This window comes from Chanos chanos, chromosome 14 (assembly GCF_902362185.1).
Source record: "Chanos chanos chromosome 14, fChaCha1.1, whole genome shotgun sequence".
NCBI classification, from domain to species: Eukaryota; Metazoa; Chordata; class Actinopteri; order Gonorynchiformes; family Chanidae; genus Chanos; species Chanos chanos.
The window spans coordinates 13,665,939-13,687,729 of NC_044508.1; the positions used below are offsets into that span (position 1 = coordinate 13,665,939).

General features: G+C 43.9%; 1 protein-coding gene across 1 annotated transcript in view; it reads right to left on the reverse strand.

Moving 5' to 3' along the window:
- atp10a (ATPase phospholipid transporting 10A) overlaps positions 1-21,791 on the reverse strand; it is a 38,212-nt gene that overhangs the window by 13,003 nt on the left and 3,418 nt on the right. Inside the window, exons 2-11 of the mRNA XM_030791086.1 lie at positions 15,859-16,063; positions 13,583-13,668; positions 10,617-10,723; positions 10,168-10,299; positions 9,677-9,807; positions 8,730-8,982; positions 8,174-8,391; positions 7,225-7,419; positions 5,598-6,162; positions 849-952 (exon numbers count right to left, since the gene is read on the reverse strand). Of these exons, the coding sequence (XP_030646946.1) occupies positions 849-952; positions 5,598-6,162; positions 7,225-7,419; positions 8,174-8,391; positions 8,730-8,982; positions 9,677-9,807; positions 10,168-10,299; positions 10,617-10,723; positions 13,583-13,668; positions 15,859-16,063 (1,996 nt within the window). The remainder of the gene's footprint in view (positions 1-848; positions 953-5,597; positions 6,163-7,224; positions 7,420-8,173; positions 8,392-8,729; positions 8,983-9,676; positions 9,808-10,167; positions 10,300-10,616; positions 10,724-13,582; positions 13,669-15,858; positions 16,064-21,791) is intronic.

The window sequence follows — 21,791 nt, forward strand, 5'->3', positions numbered from 1 at the left end:
TTAGCACATCATATGGCCAAAGGGAAAAAGAAAAAAACAGAGCTAATGATCTAGAGGGTGAGAGCACACATTAGCACACCAGAAAGAGAGAGAGAGAGAGAGAGTGAGAGAGAGAGAGAGAGAGAGAGGGAGAGAGGGAGAGAGGGAGAGAGGGAGAGAGGGAGAGAGGGAGGGAGAGAGAGAGAGGGAGGGAGAGGGAGAGAGAGAGAGAGAGAGGGAGAGAGAGGGAGAGGGAGAGAGAGGGAGAGAGAGAGAGAGAGAGAGAGAGAGAGAGAGAGAGGGAAAGAGAGGGAGAGAGAGGGAGAGAGGGAGAGGGAGAGAGAGGGGGAGAGAGAGAGAGAGAGAGAGAGAGAGAGAGGGAGAGAGAGGAGAGAGAGAGAGAGAGGGAGAGAGAGAGAGAGAGAGGGAGAGAGAGGGAGAGAGAGAGAGAGGGAATGAGAGAGAGAGAGAGAGAGAGGGAATGAGAGAGAGAGAGAGAGAGAGGGAGAGAGGGAGAGAGGGAGGGAGAGAGAGAGAGAGAGAGAGAGAGAGAGAGAGAGGGAGAGGGAGAGGGAGAGAGAGAGCGAGGGAGAGAGGGAGAGAGGGAGAGAGGGAGAGAGAGAGAGGGAGAGAGAGAGATATGCCTCTTGCTGCTGAGTCACATAGGACAGCCGTCAGGGAGAGGAGTAGGAGCATGTGACCCACAGACTGTGAATAAAATTGAGCTGAAAAACTGGCACAACCCCTTACGCACCCAGAGTACAAAAAAAGAAGACTTCTCCTCAATTCCTGCTTTTCTCTCATTCACAAAGACTTAAAAAGGTATATTACATGAGCTTTGTTGGATTGAACTGAAGACAACGTGTCACCTTTTTGGCGATGCAGAGAGTTCTCAGGCCGTCTGCAGCGTAGACATTCAAGTAGTTTTGGGTTTTGAATAAAATTTTCCTTTGACGTTTACCTTTGGAATGATCTGTGACAACAAACAAAGACACACACACACACACAAATTATAAACAGTTGCCCAACAGATAATTGTCAGTCATTTTAACCACACTCACCTGAGAAGGTGGGAGACATATCTTTAATCAGTGAAACAAACTTGCCTGACAAGTCTACAGTTTCAGCAATAACCTGGCTTGGCTGCCAAGTTGACACCACTTATGAGAATCATGGATGAATGGGGCAGGTAAATTAAATGATTTCAGTCTCATTGCCAGAATCACTCAATAGGTATATGGTGTAAATATGTTTGGCTTAAGAGCTTATGTTGCAGTCTGTTCTTCTTGCATTACTGCCTGGCACAAAGATGGGAACATTTTGTGAACACCATTTCCCAACATGGCAGCGTGTTGGCCAAGTCTCGCCTGCTACTGCGCCAAACTGGCATTTCTCAGCCTGGCGTGATTCATCCTGTGCTGATCCTTCAGATGGACAGGTGTCTGACGCCACACATTTTCCAAGACAAAGACAGTAACAGAGAGAGAGAGAGAGAGATGTGCCAAGCTGGTTTATAATATTTAATGAATATTAAATATATGATGCGTGAGTGGAGGCTTAAATGTTGTTTCTGTCCTTTTGTCTCTATTGAAAACAGAAAAAAAAAAAGACAGGGGCTCTCTGGTGGGGTATTGTTTAGTGAATTTTGAAGTTGCCCACTAGGAGAGTAGGAGCCCATTGTCTTCAGTACAGCTGACTGGGACAATATTAAGTGGGCCAGACAAAGCTAGCCAGCTTTGGACTTCATTTCCCAGTGTCCCCTGGGCCAGTGAAGCAGGCTTTCTGACTCTATATAAATCCCTCACAAAGCTCTACAATACAGAGAAGCTGGAAACAACTACCTTCCTTTTAGGCAAAGTATTAAAAATCATATAAATGACATTAAGAAATAAATCAGTTCCATCACACATTTACTCTGGACTCATTCAAGGAACACCTTGAAACAAGCAACTCTGTCTAAAAAGAGAACCATGTTTGTTCTTCAGACTCGTTATGGCATCCTGCTTTGGCCTGGCTTACATAATGACAATTTGCTGGTTACACAGTTCAAAGTTGGGCAGTCTTGGCAAACACCTCTGGCTCCTTCGTGCATGGTGTCATTAAAATGGCATGACGTACCACCTTTTGCCCTGAATGGAGCCATTGTAGGGGGTCCGTGCAGCTAGTGTTAATTGAAAGTCCACACCCAACCGAGAGACACAGTCAATGGACGGCTGTGGATGACTGGTGCCCGAAATACTGTGTGTGTGTGTGTGTGTGTGTGTGTGTGAGTGAGAGAGAGAGAGACAGAATGAGTGAGTGAGTGACAGAGAGAGAGAGAGAGAGAGAGAGAGAGAGAGAGAGAGAGAGAGAGAGAGACAGAATGAGTGAGTGACAGAGAGAGAGAGAGAGGGAGAGGGAGGGAGAGAGAGAGAGAGAGAGAGAGAGAGAGAGAAGAGAGGGAGGGAGAGAGGGAGAGGGAGAGAGAGAGAGAGAGAGAGAGAGAGGGAGGGACAGTGAGACAGTGAGCCTTCTAGACACACATAACCACACACCATCACCACAGAAGAACGTTTGGTCACAGATTCCAGAGTGTCTAACTTTAAAGAATGTTGTTAAAATGGCCTTCCCCTAAATGCCCTCCACAGTCACATTAATAAAAAACAAAAAATTATTCATTACACCCTATACTAGACAAGACATACTCCTATAGAGGATACTTCAGAAATGCAGGGTCAGCACATCCTAAAATCTTAAAGTAGAGCCATTACCATAGCACACTGTTCTTCATAATGACAAATCAATAATATTGATTACATTTTCATCCAAAAAGTGCACCAATTTGTGGACAGGTTCGATTGCTCTTGGGGTGAACATTAAAAATGAAAAGCCAAAAAGTAAAAAGGGAACAACCTGGCTTAAAAACTGATTTAGTGTCAGTGTTTGACTCTAGGGATGATCATCTAATATGATAATAATAAAAAAAAATCCCTGTACATTTATAAAATTAAATTGGCAACACCCTTTTTATGATTTTTAAAATGGTTTTTCATCTCTACTGTAGTCCAGGAACTGACAGTACATATAAGAGTCTATCTTCACTGAGAGGACATGCTAGCATACCGTTAACATTGGTTCCCACTTTTTACACCCTCAGTCAGAAAGGATTATTGTCACTCTTTTTTTTTTTTTTTTTCCCCTCTGCTGCTGTGAGAGTGTGGTCTGGAGGAGTACTCAGCAGCTGCGTCTAGTGACTCTCTCTGTGTACACAGTTTTAGCTAAAGTGCCACCTTGGCTCTCTGCGTGCCTGCGATGCTAACTAAGCTAGCCTAGCTTTGTCATTAGCGCATTTTTATGACTGCACGCAGCCTCAGACAGAAATCTCAGCCAAAAATGTTCTGGCACGCATTCAGCTCAGATGTTTGGGAGAACAAAACCTGTGTAACTGTGTTCAAAGCGAGACAAAGCCCAAAAAAAAACCCCTAAATCAACAAAGGAAAAAAAAAAAAATAAAAAAATAAGAACCTCACAGATCAAGAGGTGCTGTGAATTCAAACAATAATTGTAAAAAAAAAAAAAAAAACACACCTCTTCTAAAAATAATAGTATTATACAACCGGTCATGACATTGGGTGGGGAGCAGATTGAGCAGTTTGGTGATTCTGAATCATTCTGGAAACTTCAGGACCTCCCCCTCTAACCAGCTGAACCGAATATCTGTCGTTTTGTTTTCCCTCGTGACAGTCACGGCGCCTCATTAGGAGAGCCCTACTCTTAAATGATATTCTTCAGAAAAGGCCAGATTAAAACCCAGATTAATTATCAGTATACTGTAAACACCTCAAGAGTTTAACAGCGTGTATAAATAGTCAGAGAAACAAGCCAAGGTTTCCAGCAATCCAACACCGGATACAAACAGTCGACAAGGATTCCAACACGGGCCAGGAGAAATGTTGAGCATTACAGGTTATCACCATTTTATGCAACTCCATTTCTCACTTAGACGAGCCATAATTTAGGGTGATTAATCAAATGAGACCTGACTTGCTAAACTCTCCATTCTGTGCTGGGAGATGATATCAGATGAAGTGTAGCAGCATTGATCAGTTGCCAGTGCTTCATCAATCTGGTTGCTAAGGCTCGACTGCGTTGCTCTGCTATCTGACCGGTACGCCACTCAGAGAATGCCAACTTAATTGCCCAAGCGGCAAAGTCACACGTAGCGCTTTTACTATCGTCATAATTCTTAAGACAGCAGACACAGTGAACTGCTGCACTGAAATTTTACTCTAAGGTCCTTCAGCATAGTAGTTTATGATGCAGCAACAATCAATTAGAAGACCACAAGTGAGCATGTACCCATTATGCATACCCATAATGACAATGCTCTCAGCAACATCTATTATAGCAATGGTCCATGCTGCAGCTAAAGATACAGACTAGGGCTGTACATACTATAATATCTAGTGAACATGGCTGGTCGGTAAATGGTAAACATATACCAAAATTCATCGCGAGTCTCCTCTTACTAAACGACGAGACCAACAAGATGGCATTCTAGTCGCCCTTATCAAATCTCGTTTATAAATTCAAGCAAATAAGCTTTTGTGGGACCCAAAATGTATTAATCCGTGTGGTTTTTGCCAGGGTTGGGCGATGTGTACCGAATGGGCATATGACGACGTCTACGGTGAACCATCACGGGGAACGATGACTCCTGGGGGTTGGTCGTGGTCGCCATGTAAAACATGATTTCACCAGACAGTAAATAGTGTGATTAAATAAGCTGTTTTTCCCTTAGTAAATCAGGCGCAAAGAGCTGTTATAATAATTAGAATGAACCCATCCTTCATTTTTTGTGCTCTCTGGCTGACTCTCCTTAAAATACAGATTCATCAGTTCTACGGCTCAACGTAAGCCCCGGGGAAATCCCCACAAATAAGTAATAAATAAGAAGTCAGTCGTAAATATATTTTTCTATGTTATTGCAGAGACACTGGAATTATAGTGTGTGTGTGTGTGGGGCAGGGTGCGCCCAACTGTTGGTGTGGACCGTAGGGAAGGGGGGGGGGGGGGTGGCTCCCAATTGGATTCCCATTTATTGAGATTCACAGAAAAACAGGCCATTTTTTCCATCTATATGACACATGACCACAAAAACCCAAATTAAACAGTGGTGTATTTAGAAGCGCTACGCTTTCACACCATTTTGAAACAGCAGGCTTGCATATAAGTTGAGAAAACCACAAAGAAAGGTCCATTGTTTCCTGTTGCATCAACTAGACGAGGATGTTTTGATATACACGTTCTCGAAATAGTGTCCGTGTAAACACTATGAGAAAGTACACTGCTAAATCTGAACGTGCAATTTCAAAATTTGTTTGAACATAAATCTTTTTTTTTTTCACAGCTCTATTCTGAGCAAGGATTCCGCAACAGAACACGGCAAAAATCTCTGCGTCAAGTTCCGTTATAATTTAAGAATTTGCTATTTGTTCTTCCAAAACTTATGGGTTCCATTGTGTAACACAGCAGTTTTTCAGTTTCAAATATGTTTTTGGAAAGAAAATACATAACTAAAACAATATTTTATTTTTTAAACGAAGTTTTCCCACACGGCTAAATAACGAAGCACATACCTGTAGCAGGAGGGCTGATCAGATCCATAATGACCGAGTCAGCTCCTTTGGTGTAGACAGTGATCTGGTCTGTAAGTGGATGTTTGACCACCACTGACATTCTCTTTCTGGTGGAGTCAAACCCCAGCGTGTGCAGCAGCTCAAAATTCAGCTTGCCCAAGTGCGGCAGCTCGACCGTCACCTGGTCTGGTAAACGACCAACCAGAGAGCACTTGTAGGCCCGTGCAGCGTAAACCAGCGCGGCCTCGTCAGGCGACTCCGCCTCGTAGCGCAGTTCCCCTTCCTCCTGGATGAGGGATTTGGTCTCGTCGTACGAAGGCGGCACGGGGCTGAATGCGTGGTCCAGGGTGCCTCCGCGAGAACGTTCTTCGTCCAGTTTGGTGAGGGTGCTCTCGGCGGAAGGGGACGACAGTATGCTGGAACAGGCCTTGTGCGAGGCCGAACGCGTGGTGACCAGGCTGGAGGAGCTGCTGCTGTTTGAGCCGGAGGTCAGCCGGCTTGGCGTAAATCGTTTGATGAAATCTTCGATGGTCTTCACGGGAGACTTTAACTCAAAGCGTCGCACCTGGATACACAACAGGAACAGCTTCGGGAACTGAGGGATAACACTTGAAATTTTCAGTGGCCCAACTCTAGAACTTTTCGAACATGTGAGTCACTTGAGATTAAAAGAATGCACACTTCTATTGATGAATGGTACACACTGGACCTATATTTGATTTTAGCCCCTAGCTAGACCTGCGGATGTGTTTACTGTGCTGGGCTGAGGCTAAACTCAGAATAGACGATGATGCAATAGCATTGGATCTCCTGCAGAGAGGAATTGGACGGACATTAGACAGACGGGGAACCTTAGGGCAGCAGCTAACACAGCTGTTCAGGATACATCAGTCTGAACCAGGGAACCACACCCAGCTCTCTTCACAACACCAAAAAGACACATCATCAACTGTGCCCAAAACACATGACGCACTCACTGGTGTTCACAAGAACAGCGCTCACCAAAACCCCTGAAGGTAACTAAACCAGAACTATCAGGATACTGGATTTACCAGTAAAATGAAGTACTTCAAATATTATAACAGACCAAACCAAATCTAAACACAATCCCGCAAAACACACAACATACCACACACAGTTTGTCTCATAAACATTTCACAGCTGGAATGGAACAAACTGAAGATGACAGAGTAAACTGGGTGTGTAACTCATCGGAATTTGTTGCCTAATGAAATTACTGTTGCGCATTGAGAGGAAAAATTCTGACCTTTGTAACAGCTTTTTTTTTTCCCCCAGCAAACTGAGAGATTTAAAGTGTCACTATATCATCTAAATCCTTATTATCTCTGTAGTATATTCACTGGTCCCATTGATGGATGTGGATTAAGCATGTCTCATTTGGTCAATATGGATCAGTAGATTCTGCATAGTGATTATCCCTGTTGCTATTTCTGCCGAGAAATTCTGCTAAGCTTTGACAAAATATTGAACAGATTGACTGAACTGAGCATGGAATGTTCTGCCCCCCACTGCCACCTCTGATGAAAGTATGAGTTAACATATCGGCATAATCACATTGTGATGTCATTAAAAGTTCTGGTCGCGGTTTCCTGCGGATGTCACTTACCTTCTGCCGCGGCTGATTGGGGGAGGAAACCACCACAGTGTTACAGATGGTCAGGGCGATGAAGAAGTCTATGATGTCAGAGAGGTCAGAGGGCAGATGGGAGAAAGGCTGAGAGTGGAAGCGCATGAACTCCATCTGACTAGCGCAGTCATTCACCTTCTCCAACAACTCTGGATCTGGAGTGATGTCCTTCTCCTGTTGTACAACACACATCCAATATGTAAGGACCCATTGACTCGAACTCCTCCACCTGGTATTACACACCTTTTTTTTTTTTTTTGAGAGCATGTGAGCAGAGCTGAGCAAGCTGAAACCCAATGTGCACACGCTCCACTCCACTGCCTGGTGCTCACGCCACACCAGAATCACTCTTTTTCAAAGGAAAAACATGCACTCCCATGCACTCTGACTTGTGTTTGCTCAGAAGCATCATTACTTGTGTTTGGCATCACCTGTATGAGCCAATTAGCCTGTACTAAGACTTTTTTTGATAATGAAATTTGTGACTAGGCCACTTTTTAAATATAAATGTAGATTTATTTCAATGTAGATTTGTATGAGTGGCCAGGTACTCCAGTCTAATATTTTGCTAATTCCATTTTTAAGTTGTAACTAACACAAACCGCATGTGGTAAGACAGCGCAGAAGCAGGGGGCTCTGGATGGCATTTGAGCAGTAATACTTCAATCTTCTAAACTGCTCTCTCGCTCCTTGGAAGCGCTCTGCTCCACTCACATGGCTTGTTGTTTTATTTTAAAGGAATAAAGAAAACAATAACACATTGTCGATCTCTTTTGCATGCAAGGAATTTCTAACCAAAAAAGTCGATCACCACCGATGATTAGCTGCACCTCCAAAGTGGACTTATGGACTACCAGTGCCATGACCTACACTATCTGAGGCGGTTCATTTGAATGGATTTGATTCACTGCCTGTGGTTTATACTGACCATTGGACTGCTGAAAGCAGTGTGTTTGGATAAGATGCTCGCGCGTTTGGCCTCAGCGCGACTGCCGGTCCGACGGTGTGACTTGGTGCTTTGGGAACGCAGCACCACCTTGGCACTCTGGTGACTGGTTACGCTGTCTCGTCTTGGAAGAGTACCGCCGTGAGACGTACACTCCTCTTCCTCTGAATCCATCTCCTGATACATGGCCAGCCTTCGTGCTGAGGACACACACACACACACACACACACACACACACACCGAGTCATGAAATCATACTCCAACATGCAAGAGGCACTCAATTTTATTATGGTCTTAACGATGATGTTTGTTGGTATACACCCTCTGATTCAACTGCACAAAATCTACAAAACTCCTCCTAGTCTCAATTCCTGTAATTGTACTGATCTAAGAGAAGACTGGGTCGGCACACACAGCTTTGGTACCACTCCTCTATCATCCATACGGGGGATATCAACAGCGGTGGGCTTGAGGAAAGAGGTTGTTAAATTGAGGCGACATAAAATTCTTTAGAGTTTGTTGGCAGCAGTCCTCTCACCATTTGCATCATGTGAATACTCCACCCCTGCCACTGTGCAGCGACGGAACACCATCTTATTCTCCGTCAGCGTGCCCGTCTTGTCCGAGAAGATGTACTGCACCTGCCCCAGGTCCTCGGTGATGTTCAGAGCTCGGCACTGAAGCTGAGAGTCAGTCTCCTCGTCGTACAGCTCCATATCCTGGTGGATGAAATACACCTGGCAGATCTTCACTATCTCAATAGACACAAAGAGAGAAATGGGAACCAGCACCTAGGACGCACACAGGGAGAGAGAGAGAGAGAGAGAGAGAGAGAAAAAACCATGTATGTTTCCTTGGGAGAGAAACGTGAACTCACTGTTGTCTGGGAAACTGGCCACCCCAGTCTGGTTAAAACAAGTTACACTCACAATGTTTGGTCAGCAAAATGAAACACATCAAACACAAACACAGACTGTAGACGTCAACTAAGCAGCACTCTGTATTCTTAAAGTTTACTGACATGGACCTCATAATTAGTCAGTTAATAGAGAACTAACTCAACTGAACCAAAGCATTTAAAACAAACTCTGTGTGAATACCTTTAACTTTATAAAACAAGACAAGTCTAATGGATTTTCCAGATAATATGTATATATATGTATATATATATATATATATATATATATATATATATATATGTGTGTGTGTATATATGTGTGTGTATATATATATATATATATATATATATATTTTTTTTTTTATTTTTTTTTTTGTTGTTGTTTTTTGTTTTTTGTTTTTCACATACCCTGGGAGCACAGGGATTTAAAGTGGACCTGTTAAAAACCGTCCACATTTAAATGAGGGGAGAGAAAGGATGTCTACCAGCGTAGCCTTTACATGTCTTTTAGCCCCAGCTCATTTGTCTTTCCATTCACATTGCCAGTGGCTTTATCACCGTGGCTACGACAAACTCCCCAGTCTCACCTGAAACACTATGATCAGGGTGAGAAAGAGATAGATGGCAGAGAGGGCCGGCGATAAGTCCGTTCCCTCGGGACTGAGCACGTCAAATACTGGCCTCTTATCTCCGTACTGATACATCCACAGTCCGTGACCTGGAGAACGAGAGAGAGAGATAGAGAGAAGGCGTTGTTTTCGCTGAAGCTGTCATCAAAACCACAAGGTCAAACACTTTACACATGTGTCCGGCTTCAAATTCTGAGATGTTCTCTTTTCATTATCGGAGCCTGAGCTGAGAGGACAGAATCGAAAAAAGGAAAAAAAAAAAAAAACAACAACAACAACAACAACCACAACCACCGAACCTCAGACCACAGTTTCCTTCAGCAGAAAAGCACACGCCTGTTTACTGATCCCAAACAAACCCAAATGCATCAGTCTATCACGCACTGGCATTGTCATTTTCAGGCATATTTTACGAAGATCCCAAGAAGTTGAGATGGTCGGCTGCCTACCTATTGCACAGAAGAGGCACATCACCAGCAAAATGATCACACACCAAAACACGTCCACATTCATCTGCCGTTCCAGTTTACTTCGCTTGTAACGGGGGCCATTGTTGTTCAGCATTGCTTTGGTCTCATGACCTAAAAAAAAAAAGAATTTTAAAAAATCAAAAAAGGTGAAAACGCGTGACTGTAGGTTCTGAGACTATCCTGATAAAAAATCTACTCTAATTAAGCAAATCAGGCCAGATGTCAACATTTTATGATGTGCAAAATCATGCAAATGTTCCGGCGATTAGAGGATAATAAATAAACAGACCAATCACTTGCCATGTGCACGAAAGCAAAGGAATTCAGAAAACTGGTCAGAATACTATATTTTATACAAATTTATGTTTATGGATGTTGAACTGGACAAGGAGGTGTTAAATCTCATAACTGGTCGAGAGAAAACATACCGGCATAGATGACGATACCAAGAGCCTCTTCGGTGTTGCGGACTGTGCATCCTCTGAGCAGCAGGTTATCCTTATACAGACCGTCCCTTCTCCCATTCCGATGGATTCTGTCAAACCCAAACCCAAGCACATTCATTTCACCTTTGTCATACTGTTTCCCATCATAAACTGCCAGAGGATTTTACCAAAAGTAATCTAGTTGAAGTATAAAATGTTGAAAAATTGAAATAAATGTCGAAGATTAATCTGCCCTCCGTGACTGTTTTTGTTTAAGCCTTGCAACGGTTTGCCTTAATTAAGTAATCAACTGGTTATAATGCTTTTTAATAACTGAATCAGGTGTTTCAAATCGACTTAAAAACGTTTCAGCTTTCTACACAACCTTGGAGTATCGTTTTTTTTATGGAAAAATACGGCAAGGTTTCAAAGTTTCGCAGTGTGAATTTAGAGTTGTGGAGAATCTTGAAACGTGCAAGTCCTGAAGCCAAAGTCAGACCACTCCAGCGGTGCAGTCTGAAAATCCTCAAAGCTAAGCTCCTTGCTTAGTGAGAGGGCAAATGCAAATTGAACTGTATTGAATGAACACAGAATGTTAAACACTCGTTTAGGGAGCGTGGTAAGCTTTTAACACGAGCTTTAATCCCGCAGCTAAATCGAGGGGATTACATCTGTGTTAGTTAAATAACCCCACCCCCCACCCCCCCCCGCTTATGTGTGGAGCTCTGTTTTCATCTCAATCATCCCCATTCCAGCTCTTGTAGTCTGTGTCTTGGGCCATGCGATGGCTGACCTCTAAATCCTGATCTAAAAAGAGCCAACTGATATACCATAACTATTTAAGATTTATAACAGTCGCAAAGTGTTTTTCCACAATTCATAGTTTAGCTGCCTCAGTCACCAAATGGGTCTTAGAAAGAGGCACGGCAGGAACTATCGCTCTCTCTTGGCAAGGCCGTTCTCTGCGCAGTAACCGGTAATGCAATAAAGTGGAGCACGGACACAGCTCTGCCCACTTCCTACCCCCTCTTTCCTTGGGCTTCACTCGACCGTATCTTGGCAACCAAATACTGGCAGTGTTCCGTTAGCATCTGCTCTCTGTCAGGGCAAGGGAATAAATGTCATAATCAGTGGGGCTTCTGTCAGCTGACTTACAAACACCAGCAACATCAGCACGTACGGCCTCAACACGCGGCCCAGATATGGTGCCCATACTCGCACGCGCGCGCACACGCGCGCAGAGGTTCCGCTTTGGAAAGAGAAGAGGGAAGTGGGAGATGAAAGAGAAGGTTCAAGAGACACTCACCCTCTGTGCCCACACATACACAGAACATTCCCTCTGCTAAACTGTTTTTTTTTTGCTTATTAATTTTTTTCTGGTGTTCTGAAAACAGGCACCTCTACTCGGGTTTGTTTCCTGATTTGATTCAGTAATAAACATCGCATTATGCATTTGGGTCATGCATGAAAATGCTGGTCAGGCCAGCTGTCCACTAGCTGTCATGGCTAGAGAAAGAGATCCAAGTGACTTTGAAAGAGGTATGATTTTATTAACGCTTCAGCCCGTTTAGCAAGAGCCCTCAAAATGCAAATGTTTTATATGGAACAATGGCTAACGTGACACTGGCATGGAAATGTCAGCATCATAATCCAGGGTCAGCTGTGGTGGAGAGCACCAAGTCCTTAACTACGATGACGGCCAGCTGAAGGGCAAACCAGACAAGCAACTCAAGTGGTGTAGTGAACACAGTCAGAGCCCTGCTAAGCAATGGAAAAATATCACGTGGTCCGATGGGCCATCCTTCACCCTGTTCTCAGCAAGGGGCAGGGTGCACATGTGGGGCATACCAAAAAAAGCCCTAGGGGGCTGAGTGCTTCTTTCCTCAGATGGCGTGGTGGTTCTGTTATGGTACGGGGTGTTGCGTTCTCACGTGATTTGGGTCACGTGTGCGGGGAAAGGTAACCCCAATAATTACAGAGCCGCATCGAGCAGTCACTTTTACAACCTGAACAGGGAGTGATGTCTTCCACAAAAACGTTCACAGGGCGCGAGGTTGTTCATGAGCATGAAAATAACGTAAGGCATATGCCATGACTATCCCGGTCACCGCGACTTGAACCAACTGGACACTTATGGGAGACTGCGGTGTGCTGCTTGAGACGGCGCCGGAAACCGCCGTCACCAAAACTACCAAACGATGGAAATTCTCTTAGAGGAACGGTGTTTCAACCCGACAGAATTCCACAGGCTTGTGTAACTTATGCCCAAGCTGCACTAAAGCTGTTCCCATGTCTCCTGCTGGTTCAATATCCTTATAATACACTTTAGGTTGATACATGCTATATTTTGGTAATGATCTACAAAAAAACATCATTCCTAAATCATGTATGTAAGTGGTTAACAGCTAAATTAAACTTATTTGTCTCTATAAAAGTGACACCGCGCACAAACTGGCTGTATCCGAAAACCTTACTCCAAAACCACAGTCAAATCAAAGACTTTCCAGAACATTCCTTGAACTGACATGGCACTGGCACTTCAAAGAAGTTAAACAAAACGCTAAAAGGTACTCGAACTTTTCTGAAGAAGTGTGTGTGTAAGCATGTGTGTGAGAGACTGGTAATTAGACTGAATAATAGGGTGAAAAAGTCACCGGGATAATGCTAGTGTTAGAGAAACGCAAAACGCTACACACTGAGGACTTTATTAATCTTCTAGTTTGCGGGTCACAAACTTTCATTCAACCACATACTCTTATTTCAGTGGTTAATAGGTTTTTAACTACTGTTGGCCCGACAAAAAGAACCCCTCCAACTGTATTACCACCAATGATTTATGACAGAGTATAGCAGCGCTAACATAGCGTGAAACTACATGTCCATGAGAGATGTTATGTCTCAATGCACAAGGAGGGTAATTGGAGTCAGTATAATGGAGATGCATGAGAATAAGCCCATATTGTACTTACATGTAACCACGAAACCTGTTCAAGTCATTGTTGGGCTTCTCACATTCAATGACGCTGTTGTACTTGCAGGGATCAAACTCGCAATCCTGCAAAAGATGTATTATACTCATCAATGAATCGAGTCAAATACATATTGCCTGTGTTGTTCTGGTTTATTAATACAAGATTTGAGCTTAATAGTAGGTTCCCTGAATAGACCAATATTGTTAATATGAAGGGAACAGGAGCAAACCTTTCAAACTGTGAATGTGATTTTAACAGTTTGTTTCAAAAAATAATCCAGTTTTAAGACTATTTACATTTTAGAGTTCTACAAACAGGGTGTTTGGATATTGATACACATTGGGAAGCAGAATCTCAGGTCGCACGTTGGTGACTTGTCTGGGCATTGGGCAGATCTTTGAGTAAGTAAAGACAGAGCAGCTGAGCACACAGGGCAAAAATAAACAAAAGTTTCACTGTTTCTGACAAACACTACCACCAGGATACTTCCAGTTTAAACATTCAATAGACACAAAGAGGGAGAGAGAGAGAGAGAGAGAGACGGGAAAATTAACCAGGTCTCCCCCCAGGTCTCTGCCTGTCTTAATGCACAGCCCTGCACACCCCAGGTCTCTGCCTGTCTCAATGCACAGCCCCACACACCCCAGGTCTCTGCCTGTCTTAATGCACAGCCCTGCACACCCCAGGTCTCTGCCTGTTTTAATGCACAGCCCCGCACACCCCAGGTCTCTGCCTGTTTTAATGCACAGCCCCACACACCCCAGGTCTCTGCCTGTCTTAATGCACAGCCCCACACACCACAGGTCTCTGCCTGTCTTAATGCACAGCCCCGCACACCCCAGGTCTCTGCCTGTCTTAATGCACAGCCCCGCACACCCCAGGTCTCTGCCTGTCTTAATGCACAGCCCCGCACACCCCAGGTCTCTGCCTGTCTTAATGCACAGCCCTGCACACCCCAGGTCTCTGCCTGTTTTAATGCACAGCCCCACACACCCCAGGTCTCTGCCTGTCTTAATGCACAGCCCCACACACCACAGGTCTCTGCCTGTCTTAATGCACAGCCCCACACACCCCAGGTCTCTGCCTGTCTTAATGCACAGCCCCGCACACCCCAGGTCTCTGCCTGTCTTAATGCACAGCCCCACACACCCCAGGTCTCTGCCTGTCTTAATGCACAACCCCACACACCCCAGGTCTCTGCCTGTCTTAATGCACAGCCCCACACACCACAGGTCTCTGCCTGTTTTAATGCACAGCCCCACACACCCCAGGTCTCTGCCTGTCTTAATGCACAGCCCCACACACCCCAGGTCTCTGCCTGTCTTAATGCACAGCCCCACACACCCCAGGTCTCTGCCTGTCTTAATGCACAGCCCCGCACACCCCAGGTCTCTGCCTGTCTTAATGCACAACCCCGCACACCTCAGGTCTCTGCCTGTCTTAATGCACAGCCCCACACACCCCAGGTCTCTGCCTGTCTTAATGCACAGCCCCACACACCCCAGGTCTCTGCCTGTCTTAATGCACAGCCCTGCACACCCCAGGTCTCTGCCTGTTTTAATGCACAGCCCCACACACCACAGGTCTCTGCCTGTCTCAATGCACAGCCCCACACACCCCAGGTCTCTGCCTGTCTTAATGCACAGCCCTGCACACCCCAGGTCTCTGCCTGTCTTAATGCACAACCCCACACACCTCAGGTCTCTGCCTGTCTTAATGCACAACCCCACACACCCCAGGTCTCTGCCTGTCTTAATGCACAGCCCCACACACCCCAGGTCTCTGCCTGTCTTAATGCACAGCCCTGCACACCCCAGGTCTCTGCCTGTTTTAATGCACAGCCCCACACACCACAGGTCTCTGCCTGTCTCAATGCACAACCCCACACACCTCAGGTCTCTGCCTGTCTTAATGCACAGTCCCGCACACCCCAGGTCTCTGCCTGTTTTAATGCACAGCCCTGCACACACCTCTGCCTGTTTTAATGCACCTATCTTGACAGGGAGCTCAGTGGTTAGCTGATCAGCTGAATGAGGCATGTTAGAGGAGGGAGGGAGGTTAATTGTGCAAAGTTTTGAGCCTTCAGCCCTGGGTCAAAGTGATTGGTCCATACATTAGTCAAAAGGAAAGTTAGCATATTTCCCATAAATTTCTTTGTTACATCAAGAGACAAAAAAAAATTTCATTATTTCATTTGTGGTATTTTTTTTTGACCTGACTACCACAGAATGCACTGCGACCGGACTTTAGCGGTGTCCCAGAGCTCATCTCACCAGGTCTAGGAAACTTCTGACCACTTGTCTCTGTTTGAGATTGGTTTCTCCGTCCAGTGTGGCCGTCTCGATGTGGCAGAGGCGGTCCGGGTCGCTGGAGCTCAGCAGCAGCACGTCGGCGGGGAGGATCTCGTTACATCGCAGACGCACAAAATCCCCCACACGCAGCTCCTTCCAGTACTTCTCCACATAGCGTCTCTCAGTCCTGTATTCCCACAGGAACACACACACACACACACACACACGCACACACACACACACACACATGGAAGTGTTCACTTTGGTTGAGACATGACGAGAGCTTTGAGATTAATAGATGAATTTGTGATACGAGTACACAAGATAACAGTGCTGAGATACCGATGTTTCGTGCCTTGAGAGCGATTAACTGACGCAGTTGACAATACTGAATGTGGACAGAAAATAGTGTCATCGATGCAATCAGTGAGGGACTTGAAAACCACAGGATGTTGAAGACAGACTGAGAAACTTCTAGACACAACCATCCAAACCGGTCTTTCAGTTTCAGTGACAAACAAAAGTACATAAAGCAGCTAATAATGTTTCATACAAAAGATTCTGTCAACATGTGCCATTGTACATTTTATGCGCTAAAAAAAAAAAGAGACCATAATGCCTCTAACATCTAAAACAGCAAATTCACACCCAGGACTGTCAACAGCCCGATGAGTAAGGGGCTATAGAGGGACGTAGTGAACTTACGCAGTGTCTAAAAACTTCACCCAAACCAAAATAACTTACTAACTAAATCGCACCTCTGCAGATGTGGTTACACTCTACTCTCAGAGTGAGTAGAGGCCTGTTTGGGAGGATGCGCAATATGACACCTATTCCAGGGGAAATAAAAAAAAACAAACAAAAAAAACAACATTACAGGAGTTTGGCAAACAGAGCCTGGAGGCTCTGCTTCTGAAAGGAGCTGCACGTGGAACAAACCTTCCTTCTGTTCCCAATTCCCGCCCTTCTGAACTTAAAGCGCTCTTTTTCTGCCGTCCCGGAAACTATGACCTCTGACTAAACACAAACACCACTCTCAAAGAAGCCAAGGGTTGTAAAATGAACATTCTCACCATTTCTGAGCAGAAGACAGGGCCTCTCCACCAAGCTACAGGCCATGGGCCTGACAGGACTTTTTCTGTTTGCCAGCAAACTACAGCCTTTTACTGGCAGTGGTAAACATATAAACAAAAAAACAAAAAAAAACAAAATTCCCCCCAGCTACGAGACACCGCCTGCAAAACAACAGTAACATTGTTCTGAGATCTCTGCGGGTATATCCTGCAACAAAAGCCGGGGTAAAACAATGTGTCTGTATTGGGGAGTAACCGATATGCAAAGAGTTCAGGCAATGGATGGCCTTCGTATTGCTAGCGGCCGAGATGAGAGGTGCTTGGTTCCGAGGTCCAGATACAGCAGGAAGGAATCCAGTTTTCACATACAAACATGTCATTATGAATAAACAGACGCAGACATGATGCTGCCCGACGGACATTACGCAGATGAGACAATGAGAAAGCAGCTACAAGTATGTTTCTTTGTTTCCTGGTAATAATAAAGACTGGTCCCCAGAAAACACAACAGAAGCTGAGTGTGAGAGAACAAAATTAAACAAGATATATAAAAATGTACACATAATTTCATTATGCACCAGAGAGAGAGAGAGAGAGAGAGAGAGAGAGAGTGACTTTGTGAGCATTCTGGCATTTAATAGACTGTAATGCTGTCTCTCTCAGCAGTCTCTGTAATAGTAGAACCGACTAGGAGAGAAACACTGTCCAATAGTTGAATACAGCATGTTTTCTGCGTCACGTTGGAGGAACTGTGAGGCTTTTCTTGGGAGCCACAGCCTCTCGCTGTCTGACTTCAATGGAATAGCAAACATTCTGGTCCTACCTCGGCTCTGTACAAACCCTATCATTTTCCCATGTTCAGAGGAGCGGGGCAGCTCTGCCCGTACAGTCAGATAAGCGTGTGAACTCGCGTGAACACGTGCGTCTCAGCGCAAAAGAGCGCGACCGGCGGACAGAAGCTCTCTGGTTATGAAATGTTTAGTGTCGCCTCGGCACGATTACGGAGCCCGGGCACACGTCGGACGGACGAGGGGTTACGAGCTGGTATGAGAAAAACGAACACACCACCTCAAGTAAAGCGCTTCGGTCGTCGCCGAACTCAAAAGTATCTCCGGGAAAGGGAGAACCGCCTTATGCTGTGCTGGTGTGAATGACATTAAACGGAATGAAAGGACCACAGAACATGACCTGAGGAGGACATGGACAGCGCTCCAGTTCCAAGCATGTTCTTTCTTCATTACATTCTAAACCGCACAGTTAGCAAACCACTCAACGTAAAGAATACAGCTTAAAAAAATATATAGCCAACACACACACAAAAAAAGCCAATGGACCTCCCAGAATTCTACCACGAAAGAAAACTGTTGATCATAACCACTAAAGAACTCAAATAACTATTTATACAGCGTGAAGTTAAAAAAAAAAAAAAGTTTCATGATCTAAGGAACCGACAAGCTGAAACATTCTAAACGTCAAAGTAAGACTTATGTTTAAAGCCAAAGGAACAAAGCGTTTTTGACACGACATGAAATTTACGGCACATGCGTGTGTGCATGAAATGAACATTTCTGCAGCTTGTGGAGATAAAAAAAACAAAAAGAAAGAGTAAGGGGAAGAGTGAGAGCAAAAGAAAAACTGGGGAAGGGGTTAAAGACAGCTCTGAGTGTCAAGACCAGGTCACTGGAAATGACCCCTCCTGAGGTCACGTCCCTTCAGACCTGCCCTCCCGCTCAAAACCTCTAACCTGAGTTTGAAGGTTAGACCTTAAAAAGCCTAACCTGACAGCTTCAATGAAGTGCTTTTGTTCGCAACTTTCTGGTGAGGCGACATTTTTGACTGACACAACATGGGTTGTATTAAAAACCACTCTTCTCCCCTCGTTGATTTAAACAGTTCAGGGAGCTGGAGAATCTTGAGCTAGAGTGAATTATCAGGGTTCGGCCCACTCTGTTATGGGCTTTTGTATCATTTCTCTGGGAGCTGCAAAAACTCAAGCGCATTTGGAAAAGCATACTAGGACATTTGTCTATGACCGCAAACGGAAAAAAAAAAAAAAAAGATTGGAAATTTTTTTTGAGTCCAAAAAAAAAAAAAGGCCATCACAGTTTTGTGGTGAACATTACAGCCTCTTCGAGGAAACATGTGGTATCCTAGTTCCATGACGTTTACCTCCTCTGCCGTTTTCACAATATATTGTTTCCATAATGATAATCTACACAATTCATAGATCATTACTGACAATGAGAGACTGTCCAAAAGAACTACTTGTTTATCCAGAAGCTTCTGTTCTGTGTCACATCAGTAAAACACCAAAACACAAGTGTCTAGGGGAAGCTGAACTCCTCTGTCAGAATCAGATAGCAAGTATGAGCTCTCTCAGACGTTTTCTGAGATGACCGGCTGTTTTACTTCAACACCCACCTACTGTCCACTGATTTGTGGATACATCCTTTGAATAATCATCAAAGGGTTTCAGACCAGTAGAAAATGAATCTATAATCATAAAAAATCCTCCACAAAACAGAAAGAAAGCAGAATAAAACACAAACGCGTAGGTTCTTTTGACGAAAGAGGCTTTGCAGTGAGGACTACGAGAAACGTGCCTAATTCTTATTTTGGATTTTGGACTTAAACCCCGGGCCATTCCGAACGTGCTGACCAAAAAACACTCAGCATGCAGAGAATTCCCAGCATTCTTCTTGTCCTTCTAAGCATTTGCTTTTGCTCTCAACTCTATCCAGGGGAAACTGCATCCTTATCAAACTGCACAGGAAGAGATTCCAAACTGTAAACAGGCTCCTGGTACAATGATTCTAACAGCGTTCATCTGAGAATTTTATACGCTACATAAAAAAAGCAAGCACAGCCAGACAATAGGGCGATGTTTTTACACCTACTGCTCTTCTCTCTCCAGGGACTTGAGTTCAGGAAAGGTGGATACAGAGTCTTTTAAGTCCTTTCTTTTGTGTTCTCAATATCCCACCGTGTCTGTGAAGTTGACTTTAATGAGACTCAGATTAATCACGCCTACAATAAAACAATCAGCTGTTATAAACGCAAGACTGGACAGGGTTTGTGCGTGAAGGGTGTGCGTCTGATTGGCGGAGACATAAAAAAGAAAAACCACTATGTAAATAAACACTTTTTTTTAATAACAGTTTATAGTTTATAAGAAATATAAAACTGGGCAGCTCTCATGTCTACTTGGCATGGAATTTCTGAAATAAACCAATGAAAGGCGTGCAGCGTAGTGAGGGATTGTTTTGAACAACCTTTTAAAACTGCTGAATCCCTATCCATACAAACATTGTATCTTTAAGTCAATTATACAGCGGTGTGGGACACTGATGAGACAGTCTGTCAATCAGCCTCTTAATTCAGATAATCCAACATAATCTAAATGACCTGCATGTATAATTCGTTCGTTACAAAGATTTAAAATACTCTTGAAAGGAGACCGATTCTGAGGGAAGGTAACAGACGTTCAAAAAGTGTGGCCCTCTACACGCTGGTGAAATTATATAACTTGCTTACTCTTCTTTTTTTGATGAGCAATTCTCCACAGAGTATTGCTGGAAATACTCCAAACAAAACAGTGGGCACCTTTGACTTACACTGAATCTAAACAGGAACTGAATTAGACTGAATGTCTGAAAAAACACATACGCGCGCGCGCGCACACACACACAGTGTACGCATATTATTCTTATATATATATATATATATATATATATATATATATATATATATATATATAAACAAACTGTATAAATAGGATGGATGTCAAGACATTCAATCATTCAACATGAAGTTCAAAAGGTCAACCTATGCACACATCTGAAAATGTCCTGTTGTGGTTTCGGAAACACAAACTCCTATCTGTATTAATGACAGAGGGGAATCTGTCCAATAAACATGCCATAACAGAAAGGAAAATCCAGCACAAACATGCTTCACAGACAGTAAGCAGGCCAATACCTACATCCTCCATCCATGATAAATATTATAATCTGTGCAGATACAGATTTGGGCTAGCCTATACAAAGAACATTAATGATACCCGACGGGTTGGGGAAAAAGAGCTCCAGGTAAACACGGTTGGTTTTTTGAAGGATTTGTTGGGTAACGTCAGTTCAAGAAATATGCCCGTATTCACGTGTGAAGCCCAGTTAGTAATTTCAAGGGGTGATGATACGCACTTTTGCTAATGAACATTATGTGAATTTGAATAAAATGGTGATTCTCACCATTTTTGTCCTGTCACTCCTCAAAGTCCAACAAACCCAAAGTGCTGCACAGCCCTTGTTCCCTATACACAGACACAAACAAGGCCCACACAAGCAAAAAAAAAAACACCAGTGTTTCCTGCTTCCATTAAAGCAGCTCATCTCAGCTGTACCCATGTGCCAATGAATATCAATTCATCTGCCATAAATGACTCTATAGTGAAAAGGGATAGAGGAGAGGCCACGGAACAGGAAGAAAAGAAAGACTGTAGGGTCTGCTTCTCAGCATAAATAGGATTACTGGGGAAAAAAAACAACCAGAGACGCAGAGACAAATATTTGAGAAGGCCGTCCGGAACCTAAGTATAGAAACAAACGGATCTAAAAAGAGATTCTGGATTCCCTTGCAAAAAAAAAGAAAAAAAAGAAAAAAAAAAAAGACTTGGACCAAAAGATGTCATATCCACAAAACAACCAATTTCATTTATAGAAAAATCCAATACAACTCGAAAGCGAACGTTTTATCAGGCTGGCTTCCTGTTTTTCTGATCTCGGAATTCAAACGTTAACCAACTACCAAACACTAGAAAGCTTCTATGCCCTTCAACATAAAACA